At 36.4% G+C, this 10,573-nt stretch overlaps 1 protein-coding gene across 1 annotated transcript; it reads right to left on the bottom strand.

The window, feature by feature from the left end:
* Window positions 1–834: 834 nt before the first annotated feature.
* LOC126722372 (uncharacterized) lies at window positions 835–2,171 on the bottom strand. Its single transcript, XM_050425535.1, has 3 exons — window positions 1,865–2,171; window positions 912–1,819; window positions 835–849 (listed from the first exon to the last, which is right to left on the bottom strand). The coding sequence occupies exons 1-3, from the start codon at window positions 2,169–2,171 to the stop codon at window positions 835–837; spliced, it is 1,230 nt and encodes a 409-aa protein (XP_050281492.1).
* Window positions 2,172–10,573: the final 8,402 nt, after the last annotated feature.

Raw genomic sequence — 10,573 nt, 5'->3', positions numbered from 1 at the left:
TCAATGAACACAATGACAAATCGATCCAAGTACTCATGAAATACCCTATTCATCAAATCCATAAAAGCAGCAGGGGCATTTGTTAATCCAAACGGCATCACCAAAAATTCATAATGACCATATCTAGTCCGAAAGGCCGTCTTTGGTATGTCCTCACCCTTAATCTTCAACTGGTGGTAACCAGAACGAAGATCAATCTTAGAAAAGACTTGTGCTCCTTGCAACTGATCAAATAGGTCATCAATACGAGGCAAAGGATATTTATTCCTTATGGTGACTCTATTAAGCTCACGATAATCAATACATAATCTCATAGACCCATCCTTTTTCTTGACAAATAAAACTGGAGCTCCCCAAGGCGAGGCACTAGGGCAAATAAACCCTTTGTCCAACAATTCTACCAATTGCTCCTTAAGTTCTTTCAACTCTGTGGGTGCCATTCTATATGGTGCCTTAGAAATAGGTGTAGTGCTAGGAAGGAGATCAATAGAGTACTCAATCTCACGATCCGGGGGCAACCCAGGTAGATCATTAGGAAAAACATCTGAAAATTCCCTCACAATGGGAATGTCTCCTATCTCCGATTCTCCACTTTGTAACTCCACTACACTAGCAAGGAATCCTTGGCATCCCTTTCTAAGCAAGCGGTTTGCTTGTATGCATGATATCACACGAGGCATAAAAGGCAAATATGAAGCCTTAAATAGAAATTCTGATTCACCTGGAGGCGTAAACACCACCTCTTTCTCAAAACAATGCACACTAGCATGGTAAGAAGCCAACCAATCCATGCCTAAAATGACATCAAAATCATGCATATCTAACAACACCAAATCAACCAATAACTCTCTACCCTCAATACAAATAATACAAGACTTAAGCACAAGATTAGTCAACAAAGTATCACCAACAGGGGTAGAAACCGATAACTCAAAGCCAAGTAGTTCGGGGCTCTTGTCATGATTTTTAGCAAATGCACAAGAAACAAAAGAATGTGTAGAACCAGGATAAAAAAGAACTTTAGCATGTGCAGAGAACAAAGGAAGTATACCTGCCACCACTGTATCCGTGGCCTGAGCATCCTGAGTAGTCAAGGCATACACTCTACCTTGCACCTTCTTCCCATTGTCATTACCCTTTGCAACTTGAGATGAGGAAGAGGAACCCGAGCCCTTGGTAGTTGGGAATTGCCTAGCAAAGTGTCCGGGTTGCTTACAAGTGTAGCATAACTTTACTCCCTCCATGCAAGTTTGACCCTCATGGGTTTTACCACAACGAATGCAAGGCCACTTTTTATCACCAGACTGAGGATAGGCACTCTTGCTATGCCTAGAAGATTGTCCTCTATTACCCGAGTTTTTAAAGAATCCTTTCTTATGCCCTTGACCCTTACCATGTTGAGAATTAAAGGGCCCTTGCTTCTTTTCACTCTCCTTGGAAATGGGGTTGTACTTAAAGTCTTCTTCAAGACTCATTGCCCGCTTCACAGCCTCCGTAAAAGTATCCACTCCAGAGGCTATAATGAGAGGGCGAATCCTACCATCAAGACCCTCCCGAAACTTTTTCACTTTCTTGGACTCATCCGGAATCAAGTAAGGAGCAAAGCGAGAGAGCTCAATAAACTTAGCAACATACTCCTCCACTGTCATAGCCCCCTGAACCAAATCAGAAAATTCTCTTGCCTTACGGTCCCTCACTACATCGGGGAAGTATGTCCTACTGAAAACTTCCTTAAACTTCTCCCAAGTAATGGGAGTGCCCCTTCCCAACTCCGTACTCAACAATGGCTTAGTGCTTGACCACCATCTATCAGCAGAACCTTAAAAAGCATAAGTGGCATACAACACCTTCTGAGCATCAGTACATTCAAGGGCTCTCAGTAATTTTTCCATCTTTAGCAACCAATTCTCTGCTGCCATAGGATCAGGTCCCCCATCAAAGGTTGGAGGGTTTTGCTTACGAAACTCCCCAAAAAGGCAATCTCCCCTCCTATGTTCACCACCTTGGACTACTCTAGCAATCCTAGCATAAATCCTATCTGCCACCTTATCAATCTCGCCACCATCAAGAGTGACAGATCTCTCATGCTCTTGGCGTTGCCTATGGCCATGCTCAGGAGCTGTAACCTCATCCACATGCCTTACTTTACGTGCTTTCTTTTTAGGAGGCATAGTGTACCAAAGTACTTATACCTATACCCAAGAAACAAGCAAGTAAATCACAAGGCAACATGGAAGGTTAACATAGAAAAGATAGGTAAGGAAAAAAAAGAATAGCAGGTGGAAGCTGAAACAAAGGAACAAAATTAAGAATTCATCAAACCCCTAATGCTCTGACTTAAATCAAAATTAATTCCTATTTTCAAAGTCTACAGAATCATAACCTAAGCTCTGATACCATAACTGTCACGCCCCAAACCCCAAAGGGTCCAAAACATGAGAGAGACGTCTCAAGTACCTGTAAATTTTTCCTTTTTGACAATTCAATCCACATAATTATTATCAAGTGCCAACAACAAGAATTATCATAATCATCCCATAGAATATACTTTCAGAGTAAGTCAGAGCTCTAAGCATTAATTACAAGGACCATAGGCCACAAAAGAATAGAGGTCTGAAAACAACAATTACATAACAACAGCTTGTCCCAACAGTGGAAATACAGTCATAACCACTATAATATACAAAAGAATGAGTCAAGCCTAGTCTAAGATGTACACCATCTAATATATCCATTACACAAAAATTTAGCCTCCATCAGTAGTTAGTCTAACTACTATTAGCCACCAAAAAGCTGTCTCAAAAGATTGTTGCCTACTCTGAAAAGTTATAAAAAATAATGGAATGAGACAAAGCCCAGTAAGTAGCATAATTAAAGGGGGTGGGGGAAATGCAAGTTTCATGATGGTAACAATTTACAAATCATGCTTTTAATTCGGGAGTTTCCAAATAGTTTCTACAAAACCATTTCCCAAAAATAATATGACAAGAATGAATAAATTGACACAGCATAAAGCTTCTCAAAATGTTCTCATGAGATTACATACTATATATTCCTCAAAAGATCTCAACATGAAACTACTTATTATACTGTGAGCAATAACAACACCGTTCCAAACCAGAAAATCTAACCCAAGGCCACATGATAATCGCCGACACAAAGCCGGAACTCATTGCCGACACAAAGCCAAAACTAAACTGCCGACACAAAGCCGGAACTCATCGCCGACACAAAGCCGGAACTAATAACCATCACAAAGACGGGTGCTAAGATACTAATGTCACACAGACTATAGTATCTAGCTAGGTAATCACCGAGTAATCACATGTCACAGCACAAGGGTAGAACATAAAGAGCTCACATAACTTTAATTCAAAATACATAATTCCACTTCTAAGTAGTTTCATAAAACATTTTAATGCCCAAGATATTCACAAGGTTCTCAATGCCTTCAACTTATTTCTTGCCAAAGAGATTTTGTATTAACTTCCCAAATAACATAGGCCAAGATAAAGCATCTTTATATTTTTGCAAATAATGCAATAAATCCATAATACGCATTTTCTAGAATTTAATCAAAGATGCTAGTCTTTTCTTTGCTAACAAATCATGCAAATCCCCCATATGCAATAAGAATATGCATTTTCATATATAATCATATATATAGTAGGGTCATAACACAACACCTTTTAGAAAAACATAGTTCCACCATTAATTTTCCAAAATCTGTTTGACCCAACAACAATATTTATAAGATATGGTTATTTTTCAAAAATACCCATTAAAAAGCTACTTACCTCTTTTTTTTTTTTTTTTTTTTTTTTTTTAACTCACGGGATGTTACAGTATAGGAAGTGAGGAATTCCAGATTCCAGATAGTTCAAAATGGGCTCAATATCTCCATGGATTGAAAAAGAAGCATATAGAATGAGTCTCATCAAATCATTATCATGGCACAAATTTGAGGGTAGGTCAATTGTCAAAGAGTTTCCATGATTGTGATGACTGAACGAATCTTGAATTTTACTTGGGGAGAAACAAAAAGTAAAGAAAGTGGACGGATGAAAGTCCTGCAAAAGAGAAATAAAGTGTGCAATTAGAGAGGGAAGAAAAAATTAATTTATATTGTGGTATAATATATAATTTTTTCTATTAGTAAATGAAACAATTTTAGAAGATTTTTTGTTATGATAATTCGATAGTTACAATGAGAGGAGGGATTTAAAAAGTGGAAGTGAAAAACTCAAAAGATGTCAACTAGTTGAGATATGAGGCTCTCAGCTTCTTCTAACTTTTATTATAGTGTGTCAGTTTTTTTTTTTTTTTTTTTTTTTTGCAACTAAACTTTTTAAGTTTCAAATTTATTATTCAAATTCTTATTCTCTTAATAAGACTATCGTAATAATAAAAACTCATCACAAAATTACAATTGATAAGCACATTCTTATAAATAGCCATGTATATTGTGTTTTAATATAAATTCAAATTCTTATTTTCAAAATAATTAAGTAATAACCCAAATTAAAATCATACTAAAGCTTCGTTTGGATAGCGTCTCTCACATCCACGTTTTGCCTTTTTTTTTTTTTACTAGCACTTAATGCACTATTCATGAGACATGAACAGTATATTTAGGCCAATGAACAGTGCTGAACAGTAGTGAACAATAATCAGAAATTATTATTTTTTTTTTTTTATGTTTTTTAGTTTTTAGTTTTTAGCAAAGTAAGCGGTATCCAAACGCACACTAAAGCTAAAGAAAGGAGAGACAACTATAAACTTATCAACACCAAAGTAGATCTATAAATAACTACGTACTAACACAACAATGTATCAACCCTAAGTAGAACTATAAAAAACACAAAAACTTATCAATCTATGTAGAGTTGCAGAAAGAATAAAAGGTCGAAAAAAATGGAGAATAATCACTTTTTGAGAGAGAGAGAGAGAGAATATCAAATTTATAGAAAAGAAAACCGGGAGAATAAGAGTCAAAATAAAATGAAAATGAAGGAATGGAGAAAGAATAACAATTATGTAGAGAATAGTGAGGAGAAAAAGAGGTAAAAGGGGAGGGCAAAGGTTGGAAGAAGTGTAGTAGTAATGTGATAAATTAATAAGGAAATAAAGAGTAAAAAAGTACTAAAAAAAATGATGAAAATAAGTGGATAATGATGTGGCACAATGAACTAAAAGTAAAATAAACTAGTTCATTTGGGTTATTTGTTCTTTATGCATGCACCAGGATGTCATATGTTTAATCGGTGAAGTATAAAGGAAAATACTAAACGTGGGATAGAAGATCCTATGAACGAATGAAATCTTACCAACGCGCCAGTTTTGTATTCCAAAATTTCAGTAGTTGCCCTCCCTGTAGAATGTTGCTTCTCATAGACTTTCTCATAGCTGTAACTTCCGCTTAATTTATCAAAAGAAAATGGCAATCTTACAAAGACTACCTCCTGCTTACAATATACGAATGACATATAAATAATCAAGATACGAGGTTAAGCATTGTACCATTGCACATGTAAACTGTTGCAAATTATGCTGGTATAAAAGATTGACTCCACAATCCTGAGGCGACTCCATTGAGGTGAAAGGATCCCTCGTGGTATGAATGATACCCAAATGAATGCACGTCGGCACAACGAAATTAACACATCTTCTTCTCTGATGAGATAGTGAAGTGGAGGAGTCATAGGACCCAAGTTGGTCTTCAACTGACAACAGATGAGATGATGAGATGATCCTGTTAACATGTATTAGGGTATGTGGGCTTTAGGCCCACCTTGTTTACTTGTATAGCACACTTACTTGTACTGCACACTCTGCCTCCTATATAAAGGCACTTATGTATATTCTATTATTCATGAAATACAATACAATTATTTTGTATTTCTAACATGGTATCAGAGCCACCTTCTTGTGGCCATGGTTTTCTGTCCTTGCGGTATTTTTAAGAGCAATTTTTGTCTTCCTCGGTGTTTTTTTTTCGCTGATTTCATCTTCTTTGGCTTCCTACTGCTGCCGTCAAAACTCTCCGGTATAGTCAAGCCACCGTTAGAAGTCGCATCAACACTGCAAGATTATTGCCTTCCTCAAATTACCGTCACAGAGCCAAACTTCATTCAAGGGACCTTCTCAACCTTATCAAATCTCAAGATTTCATCAAACTTCCATCTTGAGTTTGAGAGGGGATGTTAAAGATATATTAGCCCATTAGCATAAGCCCAAGCCTAATTCTACTTTGTGTGCAAGTCAAGTCTCCTACTTGTACTAGAAGTCTATTAGTCTAGTTTTTAGTCTACTATATATACACATGTTATGATTCATTGTAATACAAGATTTGTTCTACACTCTAATATATTATTGATGTAGCCCTTGAGGGTTTCCTCCGTGGATGTAGGCCGTCAGGCTGAACCACGTAACCTCTCGTGTGTTATTGTGTTCTACACTTTATGCTTTCGCTTCCGCATCCATATTAGCATATTCAACATGGTGTATCAATGCTAATATTTAACATGGTATTTGGCTTCTAGAGGTTTGTTGCGACGATAGCAAGTCTCAATATTATGGCCTTAAACAAGCTCCACGAGCTTGGTTTGCCAAATTCAGCTCTACCATTTCTCGCTTAGGTTACATGGCCAGTCATTATGATTCTGCCTTATTTCTTCATCGCACTGACAAAGGCACTATTTTACTTCTCCTGTATGTGGATGATATGATCATAACTGGTGATGACCTCAGTGGCATTCAAGAACTCAAGGATTTTCTCAGTCAGCAGTTTGAGATGAAAGATCTTGGCCATCTCAGCTACTTCTTGGGTCTTGAAATCACTCATTCTACAGATGGACTTTATGTTACTCAAGCCAAGTATGCCTCTGAACTCTTGTCTCGAGCTGGACTCACTGATAGCAAGACTGTTGACACTCCAGTTGAGCTTAATGCGCATCTGACTCCGTCAAGGGGGAAACCGTTGTCTAATCCCTCTCTTTACAGACATTTGGTTGGCAGCCTAGTTTATCTCACTGTCACTCGTCCAGACATTTCCTATGCTGTTCATCAGGTGAGTCAGTATCTATCTGCTCCACGATCGACTCACTATGCTGCTGTTCTACGTATTCTTCGATACCTAAAGAGCACTCTCTTCCATGGTCTTTTCTACTCTACTCAGTCTCCTCTTGTTCTCCGTGCATTTTCTGATGCTGATTGGGCAAGAGATCCCACTGATCGCAGGTCCACCACTGGTTATTACTTTCTTCTTGGTTCTTCTCTGATTTCTTGGCGAAGCAAGAAACAAACTCATGTGGCCCGCTCCAATACTGAAGCAGAATATCGTGCCCTTGCTGATACCACATCTGAGCTCCTTTGGCTACGGTGGCTTCTCAAAGACTTAGGTGTATCCACATCCTCTGCTACTCCTCTTTATTGTGACAACCAGAGTGCCATTCATATTGCTCACAATGATGTTTTCCATGAACGGACTAAACACATCGAGATCGATTGTCATTTTATCCGTTATCATCTTGTCCATGGTGCTCTCAAGTTGATCTCAGTTTCTTCTAAAGATCAACTTGCAGATATCTTCACTAAGTCACATCCTAAGGGACGTCTTCGCACTTTGGTTGACAACCTCAAGTTGGTCTCACATCCACCTTGAGTTTGAGGGGGGCTGTTAACATGTATTAGGGTATGTGGGCTTTAGGCCCACCTTGTTTACTTGTATAGCACACTTACTTGTACTGCACACTCTGCCTCCTATATAAAGGCACTTATGTATATTCTATTATTCATGAAATACAATACAATTATTCTGTATTTCTAACAGATCCCTTATCCAAATTATCCCGAACAGCGGTCGGATGCTTGTGAAATGCAAAAACAGCACAAAATGCAAATCCCATCCAATCAGGATTGTCATAAAAATCTGAAGGTAGCAAGATTCTTATTGAGAATCCATCACTCGGATGGCCGAACCACTCTGGTATTTCCCTTTGAGGAAAACAGTGATTGTAAGCACTACGTTGCTCGTAGCGGTTCTGTATGCAAAAAAAATTTAGAAATGTTAATCAAGCTTGACTAAGATTTAAATCTTAAAGGTTTCTTCTAGATAAACTAAAAAGCCAACTAGTAAAACTACAAACCTAAAACTTAAGTACATTAAATCTTGCAATTAAAGTATTATATTTAAATTTTTCCCATCCTATAAATATTTTGATTAGGAAAATTTTGCCTATAATAAGTAGGAGTAAAGGGTGATATTGTTGTTATAGACACCATCGTAGATTCAACTTGTATAAAGAAACATTTGTGTTTTCAAGAAATTTGTTATATCAAATACTATAGATGGAAACATTGCATTTGATTTTGCAATTCTCCTATTGTACCACTTCACATCATCATTCTTAATTCTATCAATTTTTATTTTTTATTGTTTCACAAATATAAAAAATGTATTAAATTTACAACTCCAATTATTTAATTTTAGAATATATTTGGTAACTAATTTTACAAATCCATCCATATATATAACTTTACTAATCCACTCTTTTAATTTTACTTAAATATCCCCCTTCCTTCTTTTTGACTCTTCTTCGATCTCCCCAATATTTTTTATCTAATTAATCTCTACTTTTTCTCCAACTTCGCCCTCCCCCTTTTTAGCTCTTCTTCTTTATATTATTAATTTTTCATCTTACAGATACTCTTCCTCCAACTGTATATTAAAAAAATAAAAACTATTCCTCCCTTTTTTTCTTTTTTCTTTTCAATTTTCTTCTCCCCATCTTCTTTTCAATAAATTATAAAAAATGTAATCTCTCTCTCTCTCTCTCTCTCTCTCTCTCTCTCTCTCTCTCTCTCTTCTTCTAAGGTTTTTTTTTTTTTTTTTAATTTATTCTTTTGGGTTAATGGGCTTTAGCAGTTTTTGACAACTCCACTTTGAGTTGACATTTTTTTTTTTTTTTTATCAACAGAACATGCCATCTTACAAAACTGCTAAGTTGGAGACGCGGAGCTCTATATAAACACTAAGAACTACACTCACACACCTGATATGGGATACAAGCCTAGTTGGTTTTTTTTTTTTTTTTTTTTTATCAACAGAACACGCCAGTTTTTTTTTTTTTTTTGACATGTTTTATTGTTTCACTATTGTGTTTCTTAACTTTCCATCATAGATCAGTCTCTCCCTTTTATAACTTTGGCTATGTGAAAATTGTTGATCATCAAAATATATATTTTTTGAATGAATTTGTATCTTTTAAAAATAGTTAATCATAATAAGGTAAATAAATTTCAAAGAATAAATTATATATTATATCATTACAGAGTAAGAATATATTTTCATGCATTGTGTGAATCTACAACTACTAATATATTAATTAAAGTGCAATCTTAATTAAAAATCCAAATTAGATTATTACACTTCAATTTTGTGCCAAACGTATTTCTTTTTTTGAGCAGAAACGATAGTCTTTATTAATTAAGAAGCAAAACATACAATGGGGAAGAGAACGAGGGACATATGACCCCCAATTTCTCTTTTGTATCACTAGCAAACACTAGCGAAGCACGATTACATCGTTAACAAAGAAAACAAAAGAAAAACAATGAGACAAAAAATCAAAATCTAACTACTAAAAGAAAAGCGAATGATCACTTGGATGTCCAAAAAACCTAAAAACTACCAAACGACACCTTTCTGTTATACATGGGCATTAAAATGATGATTTTTTCTTTTTCTTTTTTGTTTTTTGGTTTTTTTTTTTTTTTTGTTTGTTTGTTTCTAAGGATTGCCTTCATGCCCGGAATGATTGCCCTACAACCTCCATCAAACCCATTGTTGACCCAACACCTTGCTCATTTTCCACAATTTTTTGCTTCTTTTCTCCCTTAACCTCATACCCTCCCTAATCAATTTTTCTGTTTGCTTCCTTTTGTGCCCATGTTCCACATCTAAAACGAAAGACTTAATAGGGTTTCCATTTGTTGACTCCTTAACAAACTCCACTTTTTTTGGGCTGTGCAAAGATTGCCTCCCACGTTTATCTTGATAACCACTTTTTTTGAGCTGGACCTTACTATTATTCCTGTTTCCACGCACGTTACCATATCCAACTTTAAAATATATTTTCAATCCCTCAAAACCCGATTTTTGCTCAACTTGTTTTCCCATTAAGCCACGATTTAAGGTGACAGTATCCTCATCCATAACCACCACTTCAATCAAGTCCGAGGAAATTGCGCTAGATTCTGGTACGCTGATAGATGGACTCGCTTTTGAAAATGAAAAATCTAAACCGGTTTGGATGGCACGATCAATCTCCAAAATTAGCTCCTCAAAAACAAGAACGTGATTCTTCACAATCACGATTGAATCCTTCTCAACTGTTCCAGCACCCTCTAACGAAGCACCGTCGACAATACCATCCTTAGGTAGACTGTCCGATTATACTGGAGACCACCAGTTACTTTTACTTCCAATTTTTGGAACGCCCTGCTCAGTAACCTTCCATTGTGACGAAATCCGATCACCTTGTTCAGCTTGAGCATCATCGTTCTGCCGTCC

Source organism: Quercus robur, chromosome 4 (assembly GCF_932294415.1).
Source record: "Quercus robur chromosome 4, dhQueRobu3.1, whole genome shotgun sequence".
Classification (NCBI taxonomy): Eukaryota; Viridiplantae; Streptophyta; class Magnoliopsida; order Fagales; family Fagaceae; genus Quercus; species Quercus robur.
The sequence above is the reverse complement of the archived record's forward strand: the minus strand, read 5'-3'. Positions and strand labels throughout refer to the sequence as shown.

Coding starts and splice junctions, on each gene's coding strand:
- LOC126722372 (XM_050425535.1), bottom strand. CDS start 2,171: ATGCCTCCTAAAAAGAAAGCACGTAAAGTAAGGCATGTGGATGAGGTT. Junction 1,820..1,864: donor ATTACTGAGAGCCCTTGAAT/GTACTGATGCTC, acceptor ATGCTTTTTAAG/GTTCTGCTGATAGATGGTGG.